At 40.4% G+C, this 26757-nt stretch overlaps 1 protein-coding gene across 2 annotated transcripts in view; it reads right to left on the bottom strand.

The window, feature by feature from the left end:
* The window catches only part of LOC120523085 (tripartite motif-containing protein 3-like), a 124467-nt gene that overhangs the window by 39260 nt on the left and 58450 nt on the right, over nucleotides 1–26757 (bottom strand). For both annotated transcript variants that reach the window (XM_039744054.1, XM_039744055.1), the window contains exons 6-7: nucleotides 22829–23555; nucleotides 3179–3282 (exon numbers count right to left, since the gene is read on the bottom strand). In XM_039744054.1, coding sequence (XP_039599988.1) covers nucleotides 3179–3282; nucleotides 22829–23555 — 831 coding nt within the window. The remainder of the gene's footprint in view (nucleotides 1–3178; nucleotides 3283–22828; nucleotides 23556–26757) is intronic.

The raw sequence follows: 26757 nt of genomic DNA, 5'->3' as shown, positions 1-26757 counted from the left end.
TGAACAAGTTGTGAGAAAATGTGAATTTCCACCGTTGGTTTTAATGACATTGCCATTTTCGTTTCGTATGAAACCACAAAGTCGGCACGTCGAAATGACGGCCGGACTCCTCTAGAAGACGTGCTTACTGAGTTTAAATTACCCGGTGTTCTGTCGATTTGTGCAGCCTTGTCGAAATAAGATATACTGTACATGCAAATAGTTACACGTTTAAAAGGGAAAACGTCGAAATGAACATACCATTTTTATATTACTTACATTAAGCCAATTGTTTTTCTAAGGTTGCTAATCCCAATCATGTTCGGCTTACAAGGACAACTGGACTGAAAAAACAAAACAGATACTAAAATTGGAAAGGAATTGGACTGAGGCATTGGATACGTTTGCTCCTAAAGGCTTAAAAGACAACTAATATTTTTAGTAGCGTCTGTTTTTATTTATCTATTTAAGAGACTTATTTATTGACTGTTTAAGAATTGACGTGTGTAGCGCATGCGCAGAAGCACATTTCCATAGGATGCCTGCTTCCACGGAACATCTGGCTCAGGTGATCATGGTTGTGTATATAAGGGGTTGTATTTACTCCAGGGCTTACCTAGTTTGGCTCCTCTCCACAATCAAAGTAACAGACACACATACTCGCATTTATATTAATGTATCTTAATTGTTCAATGGTAGAACTGTTATCGTAATGTACATAATGTTCCAGTATACGTACATCCATCCATTATCCAACAGGCTGAATTCAAACACAGGGTCACGGGGGCCTGCTGGAGCCAATCCCAACCAACACAGGGCACAAGGCAGGAACCAATCCTGGGCAGGGTGCCAACCCACCGCAGGACACACACAAACACACCAAGCCCAATCCACCAAACCAGCATGTCTTTGGACTGTGGGAGGAAACCGGAGCGCCCGGAGGAAACCCACGCAGACGCGGGGAGAAGCGAACCCGGGTCTCCTAACTGCGCGGCAGCGCTACCACTGCGCCACCGTGCCGCCCAGTATACGTACACGCAACTTAAAAATGGGTCTGACGTTATAGTAATACTTTTGTTACACTATAGGTAATGGCAGCTACATTATTTCAAATCAAAATAAGTTTGAAAGCCATACTCGCCGCTGTCATCGCGCTCACTCAAAAGTGATTGACATTTCTTTCGTTTTGAATTCGTACCTACCTTTTCCATACACTCCACTTCGATTTCGAGCGCGGCACTTGCCTCCATTTGTTCACACTCTTCTTATTTTGTGCGCAGCACTTGTTTGAAGTCACTGACACCCGACCTATGTTGCACGCGACGCCCCTTGTTTGTGAGCGACACATGACTTCATTTTCTATCGTTTGTCCTTGGGGTTACAACATTAGGCCACCGTACTGATCGTGTATAATTCGACACTGCACATAAGGCAGAGAACAGAGTTCAACCCGGGACCCTGGGAGTATAAGGCACATTGATCACTTAATGCATTTTATATATTTATTTTAGGCATAGAGGATGAGAAATTTATATTATTGAAATTATTATTTAGAGTAGTAGTAATATAAGTACTAGTCAAGTCAAGTTGGGGAGCATGTACTGGCACAGTGCGTTGCCGCACCCACTACACGACGAAACAATTTAGAATCCCGGTTGGCAACCCACCCCGGAAATAACCCCCTATCTGCCGCAGCCAGGTCACTCGGGTCCCCGGCAATGAGGATCTTATGAGCTGGATCGCACTCGGGGAAAAGCGCCACATGGCCTTATTGCAGCAACTAACGCTACCTCACAATGCAGGTAATGTGTCTCGTTCGGGACTCCATGAGCAACCACTCATTCGACACAAAGTCAAACCAACGGTACCCAAGGATTCCCCGAAGAGACACAGTACCAAAGGAGTTCAGTCTTCGTCTCAGGTCACTGGATAGCGTCCATGTCTCGCAACTGCATAGCAAAACAGGAAGCACCAGGACTCTAAAGACTTGGACATTCGTTCTTTTGCATAGATATCGGATATCACTCCCCTTTCCAGTGACCTCATGACTCCCATGCTCTCCCAAGCTGTCTACTGACTTCATAGGAAGAGTCACCAGAGACATGGATGTCACTACCAAGGTAAGTAAAGTAAGTACCGTGGCATAAGTACTAGCATTTGTGGTTATTCAGAATAATATACAGTCTTAAATCTGAAATCTTTAATCACTGGTCTACCACTACTTTGTCCAAAGAAATGAGTACAGACTTAAAAAAATCAAGTGAACTGCTCAAGTGTGTCTCAGTGCCTCATTACTTTTTGACTGAAGGAAAATAAGGCTTTGGGAAAATCCCAATGATTTAAACAAATTCCAACTGGTAAAGTTAAACCAGTTTAAACAGAAAAACAGGTTTAGCCTGCATTTATCGCTGATATATTTTCAAATGAGTGACAGTGCCACCTCACTGCACCAGACTTCTGAGTCTGAACCTAGTTTGCAGCACTGCCTGCATGGAATTTCTGTAGGTTTTTCTTTAACATCCTAAAGATGCACAGGATGGTTAGGTAGCAATTCTGAACCATGAGGGTGTGCACCTTCCCTGTGATAGACCAGTGTTCAATCTAGGGTTGGCTCCAGTATATGATCTCTTTTGGTGGAACAGGCTCCAGCCCCCATTACCCTGAGCTGGTTTAAAAAGGTTAAACAATAAAGACTGGGACTGTTTAACCCAAGGGTACTGAGCACAAAGTAGAAAATATCTCTGGCAAGAGCACCAGTCCATCACTCGACCCACTCACATACACAACCACATACAGAGTGTTATTTCTAACTCTTGGGAATGCATGACTTCACTGGAATTTGTGGTTGCATGGCTTTGTGTGACTCACAAAACTCATTTTTATTTCTGTTATTGTCAAGTTAAGTTTAGGGTAAACTTCATATAATTGACTGATTTGTTGTTTGTTCTGTGAATGTTTAATCCTAATGATTTAATTCTTTACAATAATCATTTTTATATAAGGCACCACGTAAAAAATATGCTTGTATAAATGGCTATATAATTTGGGAGTTTGTTTAAGTACGTCATAGCCAATAAGAAATATCTTTCAACTCACCGGGCAAAGAAAAATAAGTACTGTATATACATTTTATCCTTTGAAATGTTATAAGAAAAGTTAGGACTAGTTGTGCTCCTTTCTTCCAGATTGAGCTGCATACCTGGATGCACTGGTTGTTGCTGTCTGCTACGACTATCCTTCCATTTCCAGAAGCAGAGATTCCCTGTAGGTTTGTGAATTCCCCTTTTTCACGACCTCTTGTCCCTAAAGAATAAATAAATATAAGCATTTTAGACATAAATTATATTGCATAAGGAAGTGACTTTATTACCACAGACTCTAAAAATGAAAATAATAAAATGCATGAGGAAATATCCTAAGTCATTAAACAGTATAGCCTTGTGATTGAGGAAGTGAATGCAAAACCACAAGGCTGCAAATTCAGCTTCCACTGCTGGTTACTGTGTGACACTAAGCAATACGTGCTGATCCTGTATGATGTACAAGTCCTTATACATAGGATTTTATGCACAAGCTGTCAGTTTTGGCTTTGCAAATCCAATTGTGTAGCTCAGTAAAGCTGGCCGTTTCTCAGCCCACATCCTTGTTCTCAAGTGTCACGTGAACTCCTCTGTCTCCAAACCCCAGCATACATTCCAGGAGTTACATCCGCCTACAGCACACGCTGGTCAGTCGCACTTCTGGACACATCCTCAGCTTCACCTGTGAATAGTTCCTGCTTGCTTTTCTGAGTAAACAACATGGCATGGACTGGAAATCAAACTGTAATTTTTATAATTTAAATTACAGGATCAAAAAAACTGCTCCTTTCTAGGTGAGCCGTTGAGAGGATTCTCTTGTACCCAACACGCAGCAAACACAACAAGCACTGAAAAGTGGTTTGGAATTTCCCTAAATTGGTCCTGCAGTGTCATTATAAAAGAAAGTGTTACTGTTTGTTCTCTTTTGTCAACTTTCTGTTACACTTCAAGAAAAAAAAAAAAACTACCAAAGTTCCAGCTACTAGCATTACTTAAGATTTAGGTTTAAATTCTACTTTGAAATTCAGGCAAAAGTTCTCCCAGTAAAAGCTTTCTGCGTGAAAGCAGGATCAGTCTTTTTGTTGACATCAATCACCTCTCCGATTCGAGTATTGCGGCCTTTGCTAGGGTGTTTGTCTTAAATCTGAGTTATGTTACTTAATTTTATGGTGATTTCATTTCACGTGGTATAAAGATTGTCATTAAGATTGACAAACAGAATAATCCATTAATGTTTGTTTAGTGGGTGGCATGGTGGCGCAGTGGTAGTGCTGCTGCCTTGCAGTAAGGAGACCTGGGTTCGCTTCCCGTGTCCTCCCTGCATGGAGTTTGCATGATCTCCCCGTATTTGCATGGGTTTCCTCCCACAGTCCAAAGACATGCAGGTTAGGTGCACTGGCAATTCTAAATTGTCCTTAGTGTGTGTGCCCTGCAGTGGGCTAGCGCCCTGCCCAGGGTTTGTTTCCTGCCTTGCACCCTGTGTTGACTGGGATTGGCTCCAGCAGACCCCAGTGACCCTATAGTGGGATGGATGTTTGTTTAGTAATATCTGGTGTCAACAAGAGAAGTGCTACTGTAGAAACCCTCTGAACTCCTAATAATGATTCCGTGCCTTTCAAAATCAGTTTTGGGTTTTCTGGTCCTTTGTATATGTGGTTTTTATTTACCTTCTTCATGGAGAATTTCTGCATTACTTTGTTTTACTTTTTTATTTTATTTTTTGCAATTTGTTTATGCCGCACCATCTAGGCCAGAGTTTCTCTTCAGGCAGCTCTCCTATGCTTTGTAAGACCCTCATGTATCTTTAGGCGTCCTTGCCAGTATAGGCTCTGATCCATGACCATGCCTGGCCAGGAGGCCAGGGGAAGAATAAGGCAGATAAAAAGAAAGGATTTTCCCTGCTAGACAACTGGTTACTCTGACATCCCTGCTGGGACAGGTCCAGGGGGCCAATATATCGATATAATTAGGAGAGTTATTCGGCTCTGACAGTTTATTCCACCGATACACTAGATGGCAGGCATTCCAACATGGGGACATGCTCCTAATAAGACGACAGATGGTGTCCTGGGGGATCTCCTCCCAGATCTGGACCAGGGCATCACTGAGCTCCTGGACAGTCTGAGGTGCAACCTGGCATCGTCGGATGGACCAAAACATAATGTCCCACAGATGTTCTATTGGATTTAGGTCAGGCGAGCATGGGGGCAAGTCAATGGTATCCATTCCATCATCTTCCAGGAACTGCCTGAATACTCTCACCACATGAGGCCGGGCATTGTCATGCACCAAGAATAACCCAGGACCCACTGCACCAGCATAGGGTCTAACAATGGATCCAAGGATTTCATCCTGATACTTAATGGCAGTCAAGTTGCCATTGTCTAGCCTGTAGAGGTCTGTGCGTCCCTCCATGGCTATGCCTCCTCAGACCATCACTGACCCACCACCAAACCTGCCATGCTGAACGATGTTACAAGCAGCATAACATTCTCCACGTCTTCTCCAGGCCCTTTCACGTCTGTCACGTGTACTCAGGGTGAACCTGCTCTCATCTGTGAAAAGCACAGGGCACCAGTGGTGGATATGCCAATTCTGGTATTCTATGGCAAATGCCAATGAAGCTCCCTGGTGCCGGGCAGTGAGCACAGGACCCACTAGAGGACGTTGGGCCCTCAGACCACCCTCATGAAGTCTGTTTCTGATTGTTTATTCAGAGAAATTCACACCAGTGGCCTGCTGGAGGTCATTTTGTAGGGCTCCGGCAGTGCTCATCCTGTTCCTCCTTCCTCCGGTCCTGCTGATGGGTTAAGGACCTTCTACAGCCCTGTCCAGCTCTCCTACAGTAACTACCTGTCTCCTGGAATCTTCTCCATGCCCTTGAGACTGTGCTGGGAGCAAATCTTCTGGCAATGGCACATATTGATGTGCCATCCAGGAGAAGTTGGACTACTTGTGCAACCTCTGTAGGGTCCAGGTATCTCCTCCTGTTACCAGTAGTGACACTGACCTCAGCCAAATACAAAACTAGTGAAAAAACAGTCAGAAAAGATAAGGAGGGAAAAAAATGTCAGTGGCCTGCACTAGTTAAACCATTCCTGTTTTGGGGGTTGTCTCATTGTTGCCCCTCTAGTGCACCTGTTTTTAATTTCATTAACACCACAGCAGCTGAAACTGATTAACAACCCCCTCTGCTACTTAATTGACCGATCAATAGCCCAGAAGTTTCATTGACTTGATGCTATACTCTGATTAAAAAGTGTTCCTTTAATTCTTCTGAACAGTATATATACACTCACAGAACAACAAGCATAACCAAAAATTACATAAAAGATAAACTCCAAATACCCACACATATGCATACATATTTATAATCGTGAATGCACATGAGCCAGCATGTACAAACATAATGTCAACCTTTTTGCATGGTCAAATGCCAGTGAAAAGACTTTAATGATGGGTTAAAAATGGCCAATGTTGTGGCAGACTTAATATGATAAGGCAAGCCATTCTAAAGTAAAGAAGCAGCTACGTCAAAAGCCCAATCCCCCTTTTGCTTCAACCTCTCCCTCAGTACAACTAAGGGCATCTGGCTAGTAAACCACAGTGCTCTTGTTGGCATATATAAGTGAGGAAGTTTCAAGAAGTAAGATGGGGCTATTCCATTCAAACATTTAAAAACAAGTAATAGAATTTTAAAATTGATTCTGAAGCGGACCGGAAGCCAATGGAGCGAGGTCAGCATTGGTAAAATAACACACGTACAAGATCCAGTCAATAAGTGAGCAGCAGCGTTCTGGACTAGTTGTAGGCCTGATCAACACCTACATACAAAGAATTGCAGTAGTCCAAACAAGATGTTATAAAAACATGGATGGCCTTTTCAAGATCACTAAAAGAAAGAACAGTCTTTACCTTAGCTAAAAGTCTCAGCTGGAAAATGCTGAATTTAACTACAAAATTAATCTGTTTGGCGAATTTGAATAAGTTGTCAAAAATCACGCCTAGATAGATAGATAGATAGATAGATAGATAGATAGATACTTTATTAATCCCAAGGGGAAATTCACTAGGTTCCTAACTGAAGCTTTATGATATGTGGCAAGGAGTCCAAGAACAACATCACGGACCATCAAGTATTCTGAGCATTTAAACACCACAACCTCAGTTTTATTATCATTTAGTTTAAGAAGATTCATTGCCATGCAAGTTTTAATATCATTCAAGCACACATGGAGGGTCTGTATAATCTCGCTCTGCTTTGATTTTAGCCGCAGGTAGATTTAACAGAATGATCTGAATAGCAGTACAAGGAAAAGCCATACTTCCTGACAATCAAGCCAAAAGGTAACATGTATATCAAAAAGAGAACTGGTCCAAGGATGGAACCCTGCAGAACCTCACAAGTAAGAGGGGCTAAAGAGGATGAGAACTCACCCAAGTGAATAGAAAAACTCCTATTGCTTAGGTAAGAATTAAACCATTTAAGGGCATTACCTTGAATGCTTACATACAGTTCAAGGCGGGATATGAGAATCACATGATCCACAGTATCAAAAACTGAGGCAAAATCCAGCAGAACAAGAACAGCAGAATTTCTAGCATCAGCTGTTAGGAAGAAGTCATTGTAAACTTTTAACATGGCTGTTTCAGTGCTGTAACAGGATCTGAATCTGGATTGGAATTTTTCCAGAATACTATTTTCGTCCAGAAATGTTTGTAATTTAGTAAGGACAACTTTTTCTAAGACTTTAGATGTAAAGGTCACAATTAGGAATTGGCCTGAAATTTGACAGATTAGAGGCGTCCAGATTTTGTTTTTTAATAAGTGGCTGCACCACAGCATATTTTAATGCAGCAGGAAGGAACACAACCAGAGGACAAGCTAGCATATATTAAGGTAATAATACTTGGTCTTAAAGAATCAAAAGCCTCCTTAAGTAATTGAGAGGGGTCACTGTCCAAGGGACACCAATCAGACAACAGAGACAATGACACAGATTCAAGGTGGTCAAAGACAGCAGAACACACTATGGGAAGAGATGAGTCTACCACATGTGGACTCATTTCTTTTTTTTTTGGAACTCATTATTCTGACATTTTTGCCTACTGGATCAAGTATGAATCACAATGAAAAGGAGAAAAGAGGATAGGTAGGTGTGTGGATTAAACAGAATTTTTATTAGTGGGTAAAAATAACACATGTAATACAATAATGCAATATGGATGTCTAATGTTTATTTTATTGAGTGTTGTAATAGCACCAAGGTAAGCCTACGACTTGCACTGCAGAATACATAAAATCTAATTCGTGTGTGAAAGGATGCTTTATTTTTAGGCACCTGGGATCATTCTGAAATCACGCTACATTTAATTCAAAAATCAAATGCAAGGATAATTAAAAAATTAGAAGTCTGATCATATTACTCCTGTTGTTAAAACTGCTCAATGGCTTCCAGTTCAGTTTAAGCCTGACTTCAATTTCCTCCTCCTTTTCTTACAGAGTCTGGCATGGCTTCCTTCTGTTTATGATGAGCTGCCAAACAAATCTGCTTTGGCCTTGAAAGAAACTTACAAAAGTAACACTCAGTTTCTATCAGATGGGCTGTGTGACAATATATGATGATTTAATCCATATTTTACATTCACATGGTTAAAGAATAGAACACATTTCCATCATCAGCAAAGATTCCATTTCACTGGCATCTAATAACATTAGACAGTACAATGGGTGGTGCTGCTACACACCTCTAAAGACCAGTCGCCATCTCTGTGAAGTCTCCAAATGCCCTCATGGGTTGCCCATTTATTATAAATTATGCTGTTATTTTGATTAGTGATCTCAACTTGGTTCAGCAGTTGTGTAAGTGAATTTGTGTTGCAAATGGTTTGCTGTTATGCCTGATACTGTGTGACACCTCATGACTCTAAAATTCGATGAAATGGATTTCAAACTATCTAGATGGACTCAGAGCATACATTTATTATTGATTCAGATTAACCTAGTTCAGGAACTACAGTTGTAGTTTGGAGACCATCCTGTCAGCTTCAGGAGCAAATCAAGAAGACTCAACGCTGAGCAGGTCATATTAGCAAATACTATATACTCACCCACACTCACATTAACCTAATAGTCTGTCACACACATGCACCTTGGGGACAGCCTAAAGGCTCTGGTGGTGGTGATTCCCCTCCAATCCATGGGGTGGCGCTGTATTCTAACGCCTCCTCTCTTCTTCCCTCTATAGACCGAATGACTGACATCCTCACCACCTCTGACATCAGTTCTGGTATCTGTCCACCTGGACCCACCTCTAAATGCATGGCCTGTATTTAATTGGAAGTGTTGCCATCTTGAATAGTCTAATTTCAGACTCGCATCTTCAGAGATGCAACGCAAAGCATTATTTATTTACAACATACAATGTCATGGTGTCACCCCAACTCTTAATCTTGACTTTATCCTCTTTTGTAACGCTTATATCTTTGAGACATGGGAGGAAAATTAGAACACCAGGAAATAACCCTGGAGACATAGAAGCAATGAACCTAAATCACTGGAAGCATGAAGCTGCAATGACTTGCTCAGAAAATGGTGAAACACTGCTTTAAAACATTCTTGAATATGGAACACAATCATTTGAAAACGAAGAAAACAAACTTCAACACACTCAATATTTGATTAAGCTGTTTCACAAAGGCATACAATTAGATGTAGAATTCTTTATTGTCCTTATGCATACACATAATGAAATTTTTTGTTGGTAGGACTTGGCTTCAAGGCAGAATACTTAAAATACACAATACACTATCAATAATAAAATAAACATAATAAGTATAAAAGACAGCAGCAATAAAACATCATCAAGTCCAGACTTTTCCTGAGGTAGTACGCCTGCAGAGACCAGTGATCTGTATACGTGGGTCTGCAGGGGAGGATTACGAGGGAAAGTGCTTGTTCATGTCTACAGGCAGTTAGGTTAGGGGTAGATGTAGATGTATGTGTGTGTATCAGCAGAGAAAACTTACAGGTAATGGCGTTAATAGTACAGTAACTTTAACGGCAATAAAAAAATTCTGTAAGAGCAACCAAGAAAAGTGCTCATTATTGCCATATGGAGCATGAAGTCAATTTGGGTGTAACCACCCCAGGCATAACACAGACTGCTGCATCTGCAGAAAAAGCTCAAGCTTAGGCTTAACAGCATAGGAAGTTCTTTTAGACATGATGTTTAATAGATGACATTAATGATACGGACATTTTACATCTCACAGAGGTGTCTTATTTATGTTGGACTGTTGTTTCTGGTGTGCACAGATAAGTCTGACAGCATTTGAACAAATCATTTCAATGTCAGTTTTTTGTTTTGTTCTTTTTTGCACTTTTACACATGGTGGCGCCATAGTTAGCTCCACAGTCCCTAAAACACTGAGAGTCTTGAGGCTGAATCTTGGATCCTCTGCACTCTATGTGGAGTTCACATGTTCTCCCTTGTGTCTGTGTGGGTTTCTTTCAGAGTTCTCTGCGTATTTCTGACATTTAAGACGTGTGTGAAGTAAATCTGCCCATTGTGGATGGTGTGTGTATGTGTGTGTGCATGAACATCTCCCATGGTAGATCAATGCCCTGTACTTGTCCTGCTCTCCTTGTTGCTGAGAAAGGCTTCAATAATCAAATGAATTATGAATTTAGTTGGAAATTACTGTATGTACAACTTGATAATTGTTTGCCAAAATAAAAGCTGTTAACATTTTGGACTTCTTACTCTTTCTGGAACTTTAACGTAAGTCTGGTACCATTCAGAATTTTCTTGTGCAATTTAAACCTAAAATTAAGAAGCTTATTTTTCTGAGTATTGGTCTGAATAGTTTACAGAGTTTAACAACACTCCACGAACAATTTCTCATTCTGGATATGAGAAATACTTGTCTAAATAGACATTACCCCTTCCGAGCGAGAATTAAAAACAAATATTTGCTACTCAACTGAGTAAATACTACAGTTTACTCTCACCGAGAAGAGTAGCGTCCAGCATTACAGTATAACCCATGAAGCTACTCAGGTAGTTTAGTGGCATTTGACATTTCAACTTCATGAAGATTTTCTAGTATTCTTTGCACTGCTGGTCAGTAACAATTCCAAGTAAATGCAAAACTATGTTATCTTAAATCAAAATAAATAACAGTCATCTCTTATTACTAAACGACTAATGAACAAAATGTTTCTAACTCTGACTCTGTTTTCTCACCTTCTGGCTGCTGTACCATAACAGTTACAAGCAGCAAATTAACAGCCATAAATTTTATTTGATAAATAGAGCTTCATTCTCAGAAAACAGCACAATGTTTTGCCATACCATAATGATGGTCACTTTTTTGTGCACTAATACATCATTTGAAATGACTACAAGTATAAATTAACAGGATTTAATAAGTGGTCTCAGGGAGGGGTTGGCATGGTGGCACAATCCAGTAACTGTCTTCATTGTGTTTGTACATTTCCCCATAACTATTGCAGTTTACCTCCAGAACCTGCAGGTTAGGTTAGCTGTTGACCATAAATTGTCCCAAAACTAGTAACTGGATGTGTATGTGTCTTCTGATAGGCTGACTTTGTTTCACGGCCTTGCATTTTTTCCCTGCAGGGATGTTCACCAGCCGTCAATTTCAACTGGATAAAGCAGGTTAGATGAATGAATGACTAAGTCTTGCCAAGGTATAGCCCATCTTAGCAACAACTGGCATAGTGCTTACAACTTTTCCTATGGGCCACTAATAACCTAGGAAGTTGCATCAGTCAAATAGACACACGTTCAGGGGGTTTCTAACCACTGGTTTGTAGATGACCTTATCTACAGAACTTTCATTTGTAAAAATGAAAATCAATTTAGATATGAAAATGGGAAAACGAAAGAAAGAAAGGTAAAGTAACATGACGTAAAATAAGTTTGTTCTATCTATCTATCTATCTATCTATCTATCTATCTATCTATCTATCTATCTATCTATCTATCTATCTATCATGGTATTTATAAGAGATTTTTAAACTATATAGTATTATTAATTAATATAAAAGGACATTTACATAGTAATAAGTAAAATTTAACTTTATTAAGTATAATGAAAAAGATGGCTTTGAGGCTAAATTTCCTGGCCCTGCTTTTTACTTGCTTGCCTAAACATCAACATGATGTAAAGAAAAGTTAAGCACAGTGTAGCCAAACCAAAAAAAAAAAAAGCAGGCCACTGTTTTAGACATTCAGTTGCTTTAAACTTCAACCTTGAGAGATGCTTGTACATCAAGTAACTTTCATTTGAGCAGTCCAATATCCCATAAATGGGGTCTTCCTGGCCTTGGTGGGAATTGTGTAATTGGTCAATGGCAAAGTTTCTTTAAAATGATGGGGACACCTGCACAAGGTATGAAGTAATGATGGCCATTTCCAGTCAAGTAATGGAGACTAGGTAATGGTGGGAAGAACTGGAAGGAGGAGAGTATTTTGCATAGATGATAAGAAATGTAATACAAACCGATGCACTTCCTAATTTAAGCATTTGCACCATGGACTGGTCTCTTTGTTACAGAGCCCATCTGGGCTCTGAGGCTGCCTTCTTTCAAGAGGGAGAACTTTTCTGCCTACGGCTCATTAAGATATTACAGTCAGAGCCGGGCAGCTTTGTAATTGCATTGTGAAGTGCCCACTAAGATGCCAGAGTCAGCAGATCATTACCAATAAAACCAAAGCAACATTGTAGTAGTATTGTGAAATAATAGACATAGATCTTGAAAGGAAATTAAAAATTGCTGCAATTTTAAAAGTTCTAAGAACAGTCAAACCCATCATCAAGAAATAATGAAATTACAGAAGTACCCAGTTTCGTCTCAGAGGAGGCTCTCCTGTCAAACTGGACAGTGGTGAACTTGATCAGAGAAGCGACCAAAAATCATTTTGACAACATGAAACAACTCCAGCATTTCCATTAACTAAAAATAACAACCAGCTTAGAGGGGAAATATTTTTGCAACATTCCATAGACCAGTGGTTCCAAAGTTCAATCCCAGGTGCTCCCTGCAGGTTTTTGATCTAACCAGTTACACAATAAGCAAGTCATTTTCCTTCTAATTGTTCTCATTATTTTACTAGCTGGTGTTTGATTTTTATTCTGTTATTATTCAACAAAGCACAATAGTGTGAGATTTACATTTATAATAAATTTAGAAATAATAGATTTGTAAATATACTGTATATACTCATGTATAAGTTGGGTCTTGAAACCCAAAAAATCGTTAATAAAATAAGACCCTGACTTTTACGACCGTTCAAAAATGCAACACTTAACTTTTTTTTTTACATCCTCTTGCCTCCTCCAATCTCGCACCAGTTTCTCAATCACATTGAATTCTGTTGCAGCAGTGCAGTTACCACTTTCTTTCACCACTTCAACGACATTTAATTTAAAACCAGCTTCATATTTTCTTCTGATCGAACGCTCCATCGTAGATAAGGGATGCTCTTATGAAAAAGGCGTATGAGGGTGTGAGATACAAAAAGCACAAAACAGTGCAAATGTTGCATCGGGATAGTTCGGGTATTACCGTGTGGTCACGTAGGCACAATACATAGAAAAAAGACAGTGTGCTCCATGGTTACTCTCTTGTGGGCGTTAGCATATCATAATCTCTTGGACCAATAGCGTGAGTTTTCTGCTTTCCGCTTATACAACCGACATTATAAAATACCAGAAATTATATGGTAAAATCAACTCCGGACTTATCCACGGGAGAACTTAAACACGCGTATATACGGTAGACTAAACCAAATTAATATAGATTAATAATAGATTTTTTGCCATAGTGTTTAACTCCCTTTTGTCATTTTCCCATCACTGCAATTCATCTTTTCTGCTCCCTCAATTGTGTCTGAATAAGAACAATTCATGACCAGCAGGACAAACACAAGAGAAAGAAGCACTGAATGTTGTAAGAGCACGGCTCCCTCAGTGTTACACCTACCTACATGCTCACTAACAAAACATGGCATAAGTAACCAAAGCACAGGAACAAGAGGAATGAAAATCATGAAGATGAAAATCTTTAAAATGAGGATAAAAATCATTATTTGTATGTCACACACAGATATCCTTTCTACATTCCAATAAGTGTTTTTCAAAAACAGTTTTGTAATTTGTGAATTACCACAGAAACTGTGAAATAACAGCTTAAATCATTAAGTCAGAAGTCCAATTAAAAACAGAAGTGGGTCAGGAGAAAATCGTGCAACCACTGGGTCCCTCAGGCCTTAAGGACCTCTGCTGTAGAGTCTGTTAGAATGTGTCTAGACAGGAGTCACTACAGCACTGGCTAAGGGCCCGATAACAGCATGGCTGGAGTCTGTGAGAAGACACGTGACAGAATCAACAGGTCATATACTAAAAAAAGGCTAATTCAATTTCTAAACCTTTTGAGCCATAGCAGAAACAAACCAAAAAACTTGAATTTCAGTAGACCTGCCTAAGCCTAAACCTATCATTGGAAATCTCAGGAAAGGTTTAAGGACTTTGGTTGACTAACAATCAAGGTTATTTATTACTACTTAAAAAACGTATTAGCGCCTATGCAGATTTGCAAGCAAACATTGGTGGAAATTTATCTTCACATAGACAACTTTTACAAGGATTGAGGTCAAACTACTCAAATCAGTATTTCCTGTAATTTATTAATATATATGAACTTATTCAAGACAAGTCATTTGTCATGGAGTACCAGCATCAAGTGTTAAGTAAGTGTTCTGGCCCATTACAGTGAAATCTAATAGCTACAACAGACACAGTACAGTACAATACACCTCTGCTCTAAACATCCATCACAGCCATTACTTTCAAGCAGCCAGTTCTTCACTGCTTTCATTCTGAGGAGTCTGGAAATGCATGCTGCCTTGCCATCATTTTTCAAACAGCATGAATTAGACAGGCACAATCATGGATGCCACTTATTGCAGAACCCTGTCTTTGAGTTTACTATGAGATTCTTCATGAGCAAATGAGTCTGAGATGGACTTTCGGTTTTTATCACGGGGCACTGCTCCCTCTGACTTTGCTGATTTAAAATTCCAACTGCACAATAAACAGCAACAACAGTAACTGATCGCCATATGGACATCCTCTCATGAGAGACTGTCTTCTGATCTCTGTAGCAACTATCACAGTCAAATAGGAAAACTTTCTTCAGTTGTTTACTCCACAACGATATTCATCACCAGTGATCACAGTCCCAAGTGCACCACTAAACATCAGGTAATAAAATCATTGGAGAAAACAGAAAGAAATTAAATACAAGACGGCTGCCATTTTTACAAGAATTCACCACCATTTTTGATCCACATTTGAATTTCTGTGCGCAGTCCTGACACAAAAAGGCATAACAGCACTAGACGCTCTGCCAACATGGGCATCGAAGTGGAGGAAAAAGTAAAATGATCACCCAGGCCCCATTTAACTTGAAGCCTGGAAGGAAAACTTAATTTTCGAGACGAATGGGCCCACAGAGACTACATATGTATAGGGCCCAGAGTTCTGGGTTACACCCCTGTCTGCCAAGGTAAGGAACGAGACTAATGAACACATTTTACTCTGACAGGCATTTGGAAATTAACTAACTAGGCCACGTGAGGACTTAATCCAAGTTTTCAAAAGATGGATCCATCAAAATTCACGCAGTTAAACGGTGAATCACACACTTAAGGCCATTGGTGGAAAATTAGGGGAAAGTGCTTCCATGACAAAAACTGGGTAACCTTTGTTTACGAAAAGGGTCCTGAGAATATGAAACAAACTACTAAGCCATGTAGTTCAGGTGAACACCCTGACAAAATGAAACAATGTGTGGATGAGACGCTAGGATAACTCACTCCAGTCATAAGCTAACCAAATGAGGTAAAAAAGCAGAACGGTCTTCTCTAGTTTGTTCTTACGTTCATAATAACAAAGCCAAGCAAAAACACAGCTGGAACTGCTGTGAAAATGCTTGTGCAAAGTTCTTACTCATGGGACATACCCTAAAGTATACACTATATGTTTCATTGGCAGCAAATAAAGAGAAACCACCCTCTTCCTGCACTCATTTTTTTCCAGAACAAAGTTCTGATTGGTTGAATTCCTAAATGAAGAGAGCAGAGGCACACATTAGAGCAACCTTACTAAGACATCAACACTCAGAATCACCAAACTAACAGCATGTGTGGAAGAATGAGAGGACATCCATGTAGCACAGAGGGGATTTCTCTGGAAGATGAAAACGCTACCCACTGTGCCAACAGGCCAACCATGATAACAAAACTGCCAGTGCAGATGAGAAATTATATTTGTTAATTAATAGTGTTATGGGACCGGACTGTCAGCAAGCCCCAAACCCCCAAACACGATCACACAAAAAGTCCTGGGTTCAAATAAAGATGTATATATTATACACACTTCCCCCACAAAATTGCAAAAACACAGGTTTTCTTTCTCCACAAATCAATTCTCCTTACAACGCACTGCTCTCTTCCAGTCGAGTGTTGCTCCACGTCCTCCCAGCTCTGACTGGCCTGGATAAGGGACTGCAGTCCCTTTTATTAAAGACCTGGGAGTACTTCTAGTGCCAGACCCACTGCTCAATGGAATTACTTCCGGGTCATACAGAAGTCCCATTATTTGGGAAGCGCATCTCCCGATAGCCATGGTCCCCAGCAGGGCTGTGTTGCCAGATCTCTCAGTATTCCCTGCTGGTTCCCAAATGGGTGCCAATACAGAGGGCTGCTGCCATCTCATGTCCTTGGGGAATAACTTATCCCCTGTGGCAACTTTTACAATTGATGGGCTGTCCATCCATCCCTTCTCTTTTGGATCTGGCCTCTTCCTCTCTCCTGGTCAGGATGTTTATCTGCCTGCTCAAATCCTCCCATCCAGGTAAGGAACCATCCCCTTTCTGGTCTGGTTGCTCGTCTAACACTTGTGGCATTTACAATAGAAAAACAAAAAACTGAATTGCCTTGACGGTTCAAACACTAGAGCAACATAATGAAAGATTCAGGTGTCCAAGAGATATCTGAAGACTCTGCACCATCTCCCATCAGATAAGCAATAATGAGCATATTTGATCTGCATGCCTTCAATTTGCTTTACTACGCCATTTTCCATTTACCAGCAAATCAGCATATGTAAATCACATATTTCTCCCATTTGTGCAACTAAAAAAAGAAATTATCCTGTTTAGTCCTGCTCGCCAGCTTCACTTTGTTGACATAACCAATGTGCAACTGTAAATTAGGACATTAAACAGCAATCATTAGCTCCAGCAGCTGTTATTTAAGCACATTTGGCACCAAGAAACCAATTCTAAGGTTAATTATCTGTTTTGCGTGCCACTTTCTGTGTGTATTACTGTCTTAAGCCACGCAAGCTCCATTAATGTGGGCCAGTGTCTTGTGCTCAGGGTGCTACTGTACACTAATCATTCTTTCTAAACCCCTGTTTAAACAGCTCCCTAGATGATGGCCTTATGGAAAAAATAACGCTGGTTTCTTATGATCTCAGTATTTATTTTTACCAGGGGATGACCACATGACTAAACTTCCTGTACTCTGCAGAAGAACATTGTGCTCTTAGGTGCTTAATAACTTGGTACTCTTGCAAAGCTCAAAAATGGATCTTGTTTTTGATAAGCCACCCTGTAATAATATCTGTACTTAGCATTCTCGTGGCCATATGACTCAGTTCAAGGTTGTGCGGGGGCCAAAGCTTATTCAGATGGCACTGAACAGAAATCAGAAACCAGTAGGTTCACATCACACACTCATATCTTTGGAGACAGGGAGTGACTGTAAGACAGTACTGCACCACTGTGCCACTCAATACCTGGACTTGCATTACTCTTTCAAAATTTTGCATCTACAGTATGTTAACATCAATCCTTGGTATCTTCTGGGTGTATAGTGTGTTTATCGAAATACAGTTATTGTATGATGAGATAAGGATAACAAGGAGGCAAATGGGCACAATACACAAAGGACTTGAATTTTTCTTGGGTCTCCAGAATGTAGTATACAGTATGATATGCAAAACAAAATGTTTCTGCATACAGTGCTGCTCCATCATCGAGAATGATGCTGGATATATGAAGCCTGCTGCAGTTCCCACAACAACCTACCAACACAATTTTCTCAAGTTTAGTCTTTAATCCTCAGCTTTCTATATAAACTTTGTTTAGCAGTACCACACATCCATTTCTCTAATGAAAGAAACAGGTCAGATTATAAAATTTGTAAATTCTTTTATAAATTTTTCTTCTTCTTCTTCTTCTTTCGACTGCTCCTGTTGGGGTTGCCACAGTGGATCATCTTCCTCCATATCTTCTTGTCTTCTGCATCTTGCTCTGGCACACCCACCACCTGCATGTCCTCTCTCACTACATCCTTAAACCTCCTCTTACGCCTTCCTCTCTTCCTCTTACCTGGCAGCTCTATCCTTAGCATCCTTCTCCCAATATACCCAGCATCTCTCCTCTGCACATGTCCAAACCAACGCAATCTCGCCTTTCTGACTTTGTCTCCCAACCGTCCAACTTGAGCTGACCCTCTAATGTACTCATTTCTAATTCTATCCATCCTCGTCACACCCAATGCAAATCTTAGCATCTTTAACTCTGCCACCTCCAGCTCTGTCTCCTGCTTTCTGCTCAGTGCCACCCTCTTCAACCCATATAACATAGCTGGTCTCACTACTGTCCTGTAGACCTTCCCTTTCACTCTTGCTGATACCTGTCTGTCACAAATTACTCCTGACACTCTTCTCCACCCATTCCACCATGCCTACACTCTCTTTTTCACCTCTCTTCCACAATCCCTGTTACTCTGAATTGTTGATCCCAAGTATTTAAACTCACCTACCTTCACCAGCTCTACTCCCTGCACCCTCACCATTCCACTAACCTCCTTATACATTGTATGGCTAACGGACATCAGCGGCTCAACACACCGGAATAAACACCTAAGCATCAGAGTTCTGAGACTTCTTATAGTGCTCATTTTTAACTTGCCAAATTTCAGTTCAGTTCCATTTATTGCACTCTTCACAGAGTGGAGGAGCAGAGCACTGTGACAGTTTCACAGATAGGTGCAAATACAAAGTTTACAAGGAAGTGCTAAATAATAAATGCACATAAAACATCAGATGGCAAAACTAAGTGAATCAAAACTCATTAGCATAAATGGAGCTCAGTAATGTCGGTGCACTAATTCACTTTTATACTACGACCAGTTGAGAATTGAGGAGAAGAAGACAAAAACTCCAGTCAGCAGCATCCTTGGAAAAAATAAACCTCTGGAGCTCACATGGTCAGTTAAAATGGACAAAGTGAGACACAGAAACAGTCCTGGAGACCTCAGACAACTGGTTGCACACCCTCTCTTGGAAATCTAACAGCAGAGTTTGTGTTGGGCTTTCTAAAATGACAACAGATTCTTTACATCCATATAATGTCCATACTGGAATATGTCAGCTTCCTGCTTAGGATTGCCACTCATTGTTCTCTACATAAAACCAGCACTGGTTTTCAAAGCCCATTCAAGCCTGCTTATTCTAGCACAGACCTGCTGAGAATGAAACTGGGAGAGAGACAGACATCATCCACCAATGAGACTAGTGACACTCTCATTCAGACATCCACACAAGGCCAATTTTAGAGGCAGCAGTTGGCCTAACTTTGGGAATAGAGAGAATGAAGCTGAATCTTTAGGGCAGTGAGAAGACAACACTAACCACTGCACAACCATGCTGGCCAACTATTGAATGAATCAATAAAAGATCTAATTACTCATAATTCTCATACCTGGTGAAACACTCCTCACATCTGCGTGTAGTTTCAGCACATCCCTCACTCTGTCCAGCAGCAGATAAACCTTAGACAGCCAAGGTCAATGATACTCAACAGGTGGTCAGCCATATGCTCTCATAATGTGTTTAATAAATAGAAATGGATAAAGTAATCTCATTTACAGATATGTCCTAAAAAGATTTCAATTCATAAGCAGCAGGAATGACATTAATGCAAGATTACCATCTATTAGTTGAATAAAAAAAGATATACTGTGCATCAGCATACATCTCAACAATCTCTTGGCCAGTAAGAGAAAAGATTAACTGCAAGCACAGCGATTAAACCTGGGAAATTTAATGCCAAAAATAAGTTATTTAATCCAAAGCTGACACAAAACCGTCTTCATTTTACCAACACATATAAACTCTAATTTACAATGTTTCATTTGTAAGATGACAGTAACTGTCATTACGATGTAATTTTTTATGAAACTGGGGGCAACCAGAGCCTAACCTGGCAGCACTGATCACAAGGCAGGACACAGCCCTGGGCAAGGGGGCAACCCTTTTAAACACACACCCATATTTTTGGGAATGGGGAACAGAAAACCAGAATACTCGCTACACATCCAAATCACTTGGATAAGGAACAAATACAGACACCAAACACAAGATCTGTGATGTGGAAACACTGCCCATTGTGCCACCCCAGTGTAGTGATCTAATTCAGTTTTCTTATCTATAAGAATCCTAGTTGTGGTTGTAGTGGTTAAGGCTTTGATCAGACAAATCCTGCTATTGACACTGTGTGACCACGAGCAAGTCACTTGCCCTGCCTGTGCTCCAACTGGAAAAATGATTGCATCTCTCAAATGTTGTAAATCACCCCAGATAAAGACATCAGGTAAATAAGAATGTAAATTAAACGGCATTTGGGGGTGGCAAGTGGGGCGAGTGCCCCGTTTGAGCGGATCTGTCAAGTTACATTCTCCAGTTATATTTTCATAAAGTCTGCATGTTATCTTGCAAAAATGTAGCTGAATACTGTAATGAGAAAATCCGGTGTATGTTAACAAGTTTATACAGTTCACACATACTGGTAACAGCATTTGATGTAACTGGCCCCGTGTGGGGTTGGTCAGCCCTAGACCCCGCATAACCCCTCTGATTAAAGGCATGTCTCACTAGGTGACATACAGTTGCAATCAAGGCAATAAGCCAACCAGGAAACAAAACTCTTGAAAAGCTTACTAAATGTGTCCATTTCAGAGCAGCGTAGCGAAGCATGTTTCAGAGTGCTTTGTCAAGCATGCCTTTACGTAAGATGTGTTTATGACAACAAAACAAAACTTTAAGTAAGTGTATCCTAGGATTTCTGAGGAAAGAACACCAGTTCTTTTCACAGCTTGAGAGAACTTGGGTTTTTTATTCATGTACAGTAGGTCTGCATCTTGCGTGTCTGCAGGTATCTGGCACAAAATATTAACAAAGGAGATAAAGAGTCCATAAATGTGCAAAAAAAATCTTAGGCCTGCAATTACGGTCATGCGTTTCAGTAATCTTAACAGTTTATTGCTTCAATAAACTGCACAGTTGACAGAAAAGGATTTTGTCATTTCATGAAACCAATGAGATCTCACGTATGTCAAATCACGTTGACATAACCGGCTAGTCAGGTAATCATGATACAGCTAAAATAGATCAATAATAAACTTACTCTGGTGAAGTTAATAATAACATGAATCATGGCATCATTGGAGAAAGTAAGCTCGTGCCTTGACATGTCCATGTTTTCTAAGCAGGTCCCAGCCCCTACGGCATAAGATTTGTCTTTGTTGGGCGTTGTTTAAAATTCACCACATGTTCACTACCAGTCCCCATGGGCAGCTACATGATGCACATAATCCTCTTTGTGTCTCCGCTTATTTTCTTATCTTCAATGTGTTGTAACTCCTTCATATCTGTGTATTTTGCCACATATTACGTTAAGCTCAGCAATAAGACTGAACATTTTGCCACAGCCAACTTCGCAGGTGGAGATACTGTTGGTACATATGACAATTTATATGTTTCAAAGTTTAAGACTATAGGTAAATTTACCAAATAAAAAGTGTAGCCCTGTGGTGGGCTGGTGCCCTGCCCGGGGTTTGTTTCCTGCCTTGCGCCCTGTGTTGGCTGGGATTGGCTCCAGCAGACCCCCATGACCCTATAGTTAGGATATAGCGGATGGATGGAAAAGTATAGCCAAAATGTAAGAACCACTGCCAAAGTAAAGTAAAGTTTGTAAATGTAGCTTTCGGGAAGCTAGCTGCTTGTAGCCAAGCCTCCAGGGGCCAGGTGAACTGTGCAATGCAGTGCATTTGTTTTCAAGGACAGTAAAGTGTCACAATAATTAAAACACTTTAGATTAGTGCATATGTTATATGCTAGCATACCCTTGAGGTAAATTAATACAAAGTAAGATTTTCTACAGTATTTCCGCTTTGAACTCTTGGCTACGACACTGCATGACAGCATCACTAACCATGGTGCCAGCATGTTGTGCTAAACTCTTGTTACATCCCAAAATTCACTAGGTTACTGAACTTATTTAATCCACTTTTCAGGGATCTGGGGACTTGGAGACTTTCCTGGCAGGTTCAGGCAAATGAAAAGAATCAACTCTAGACAGGGCAGCAGTCGTTCCTAGGACAGACACGTTTGCGCTTATATACACGCTAGTAGACTCAATTACAGAGGCAATAAAGTGTAGTTCGATTTAGCAAGATTAACAAGACTGAATGATTAATTACACAAGCCAGCATCAATCGATTTGATATTTCTTGAGTCCCTTATCACCACACCTAGCTTTAAATACTGTATAGTTATCTGCTGCTCAACATCTAGACTTTTTATCCTTAATGTCTTATACTCACCCACTCTATAGATCATTTCATCCTCAATAGGATTTTCTTTTTTCTTTCCTGAACTGTACATGCTGGAGGGCCTTCGGACAGCTTTCTGACGAACATGACCACCACCACTGGGTGACTTGACACGCCGTTTAACGTCATCTGGAGACTGTGGTACTTCAGACGCTTTCACGCAGCGTAAGCGAAAAGGACTGCCACGTACGGGCTGATCATAGAGCAGCAATGAAAGGGTGAACTCACCCTCTGATTTAAGTGTATAGACAATTTCATAGGTGCCGTTCTTGTTGTCCACCACTTCTGCTTCAGTATAGAAACCATTAGGTCCTGTAATTTCAGCACGGATAATGGCATTGCCCATTTTAACCAGTTCGCCATCTTTATCCTTTGTCGTGATTGTGACGGTTGTCTGATGTCCTACAAGGGCATGTCTCAGTCCATCTCCTGTTGCCACACTAGTGTGGCCTACAGAGCTGGTGGTCAGAAGCACACCAAGGTTTTGAATGGATCGTCGAAGTCCCTCTGTCTCCAGGAGGCAGTCAAGGTGGTCATTCTCATGTGGTCTTTCAGGGAAGTCCTGCCGGGCCAGAGCATTGACCCTCTCACTCATCTGTTTGCGCACAAGCAGTACTTCAGTAGCACTGCCATGGCTAAGGGCTTGCTCTGTAAAGCGGCAGCTGCTTTGGATATTTTCTTGGCCTTGCAGGAGAGATGTCAATTGGGTATGCAAAACCTAAAAGAAAAAAAATTTGAGACATAGTATTTGTAAACACAAAGTGAATCAAAGCAAACTTTTTCATATGGCATCTGCCACGCTAAAGACTAGCTCAAAACACATTGCACATAAATCACCATTTTTTCCACATTGCTACCTTTGGCAGAGTATATGTTATGCTCAAAAAGGATAAATGCTGAGTCCATTCTAAGTGCTTGTAATATCAGGAGGCATAGATTAATAAATATATTTCTTTAAGGGTTTCCAGAGGGATCCAGTGCATTCACAAAGTTTTCAGACCCCTTCACTTTTTACATATCTTGTGATATTGTAGCCTTGTGCTAAAATTGTTTCATTTTTTGTGTCAAACTCCAGGCCTCGTGGGCCGCAGTGGCTGCAGGTTTTCATTCTGACCCTTTTCCTAATCAATGACCAGTTTTCATTACTAATTAACTCTTTTTCCCTTCATTTTATTAGCCCTGATTTTAAGGATTCAGTCCTCTGAATTTATTCCTTTCTTCATTAAATGACAACCAAACAGAAATGAGATGTGAAAGAAGACAACAGATGACCAGCAAACGTCAGATTTCAAACTCTAACCAATTTCTTAATGAGAAGCCCATTCTCGCTGTTAAATAAAACCATTATTTAATTCCATTGCTTGTTGCTGCTGTCATTCTGACACAGCAGACATTTCCAAAACTGTTGATTTTTTCTTTATTTCCAGATATTGTGTAATGGGCAGAGGTGACCTGGTCATGTGGCGGCTTGTTTTGTATCTCATTATTATTTGGCTGCTAATAAATGAAAAAGAGACAACTAAGGGGCCTGAGTCAAGTGAATTAAAACGTAAGGCAAAAGAAGTTAATCAGCAGCAAAAATGGGTCACTAATGAAGAAGATGGTTAGAATGAATACCTGCAGCCACAGCAGCCCTCCAGGACCGGAGTTCAACACCCATGCCCTGGAATGATAATACTGAAATATCATATTGGTATTTACTTTCTTGGCTAAGACCCTTGACATTTGGCTCAGGTCCATCCCATTCTATTGCCTATTGTTGAGATGCTTCTACACCTTATTTGGAGTGGACATTTCAACGTATTGTACATGATTACGAAAGGTAAACAACTGTCCCACAGTTGAGCAAAAACCAAGCCATGAGGTCAAAGTAATTGCCTGCAGATCTTGAAGACAGGAAGGTGTCAAGGCCCAGATCTCTGAAAGGCTGTAAAAGATTTTCTGCAGCACTGAAGGTTCCCAAGAGCAAAGTGGCCTCCGTAATTTTTAAATGGAATAAGTTTGGAGAAACTACAGTTCTTCCTAGGGCTGGCTGCCTAGCCAAACTGAGCAACTGAGGGAGACATGGTAACTGAGGTGACCAAGAACCCTCTGGTCATGCTAGGTGAGCTCCAGAGAACCTGTGTGGAGATGGGAGAAACAAAGGGCAACCAGCTCTGCAGCACTCCACTAATCTGCACTTTATGGTTTGCAAAAAGGCAACTAAATGACTATGAGGCTGAGAGAAAGAAGATTCTCTGGTATGATGAAGTCAAGATTGAACTGTTTGGGTTAAATTTTAAGCATTATGTCCTGACAAAACCAGGCACTCCTCATCATCATCTGTGCATCTGTGCAATACCATTCCAACAGTGAAGAATGGTGGCTGCAATATCATGCATGTGGTGGAGTTGTTTTTCAGTGGCAGGGACCATGAGACTAATGAAAGGAAAGCTGAAATTAAGCAAAACACAGAGATATCCTTAATAAAAACCTCTGGACCTCAGATAGGGCCAAATATTCGCCTTCCAACAAGACAATGACCCTAAGCAGAAAGCAAAGAGAACAAAGGAGTGGCTTACTGTGAACTTTGTGAATGTTCTTGAACCTCAAAATAGCTGTTCACTGACAGTCTCCATCCAACCTGAAAGAGCTTGAGGGGATTTTCAGAGATGAAAAGCAGATAATCCCCAAATCCAGGTGTGCAAAGCTTGTCACATCAGAACCAAGAAGACTTCAGGTTTTAATTGCTGTCAAAAGGGCTTCAACTAAATACTGAGTTAAGGGTCTAAATACCTGTGTCAATTTGATATTTTTTTTATTATTTTTAATACAATTGCAAAAGTTTCTAAATTCCTGTTTTTGGTTTGTCATTCAGGAGTATTGAGTGCTGTTAAAAAAGGGGAAAAATGAATTAAAATGATTTTAGCATAAGACTACAGTAAAACAGAAAGTGAAGAAAGTGAAGGGATCTGAATGCTTTCTGAAGGCCCTGTAGTTGATGTTGTTGCACAAGTCATGAGATTATTCACTGAAGGGGCTACACCCTAAACCTGATGTCAGAAACTGAAAGTCAAAAGCAAAGTCTTTTTCCTAAAAAGCTTATAGGTTTGAGCACTAGTCTCTTCCTTTAATTTCATAAATGTTTCAGCACTAGTCATTTTATTAAGTATTCCTTCAATTTCTCAAAGTTTAGACACAGTTTAATGCTCTTGGCCAGCTTTTATTATAAAACCATCACGACATAACGCATTGTCTAGCGTGTGCATGATATGCCTACTAGCAGACGATATCCACAGCTCCAAAGTGGCAGCACCCATGAAAATAAGCATACAAAAATGGCAGGAGCTATTAAAACCAAGTAGATATGATGGTAACAAGATGATGTCACCAAATTAACAATAAAAATATGAATGATGTATAATAAGCATTTGAAACAACAATCAAAATGTTCTTGATTTCCTCCAGGTCCTACAGTTAAACCGTATTGGGGACTGAGTCTGCGCATACAGATGTGATGTACAGCAAGAAAAGACAGCAACATAAAAACAAAAAGTGCAACTTTAGTGAATAAATTCAGAAACAGAGAAATACACTAAAAAAATAAAGAAGGATAATATCTGAAGAACAGCACAAGGAGCATTCACGCTTTCTAATTATATTATTAGCTACTATTAAATATTCTTGGAATGCCTTGCACTTCACCTCCAGCTAAGCCTCTAGTTCACTTCGAACAGGACACCATAAACTGTGATAGGCACCTGCAACATCGCTTCAAGTTCATGAGAAAAAAGGACAAGCAAATTGGGAGCGAGCTGAGATATGACAGAAGTGGGAAAAGGCGGTAGACAGAGTCTAGCAAACAAGGGCGAGTTAGACGTCAAGGACTTTGAAAGTCTGTTTTAAACAATTGGTTCAGGATTATAATACTGACACAAGGG

The sequence above is a fragment of the Polypterus senegalus genome, chromosome 2 (assembly GCF_016835505.1).
Source record: "Polypterus senegalus isolate Bchr_013 chromosome 2, ASM1683550v1, whole genome shotgun sequence".
NCBI lineage: Eukaryota > Metazoa > Chordata > Cladistia > Polypteriformes > Polypteridae > Polypterus > Polypterus senegalus.
This window is presented reverse-complemented; position numbering and strand designations above follow the sequence as displayed.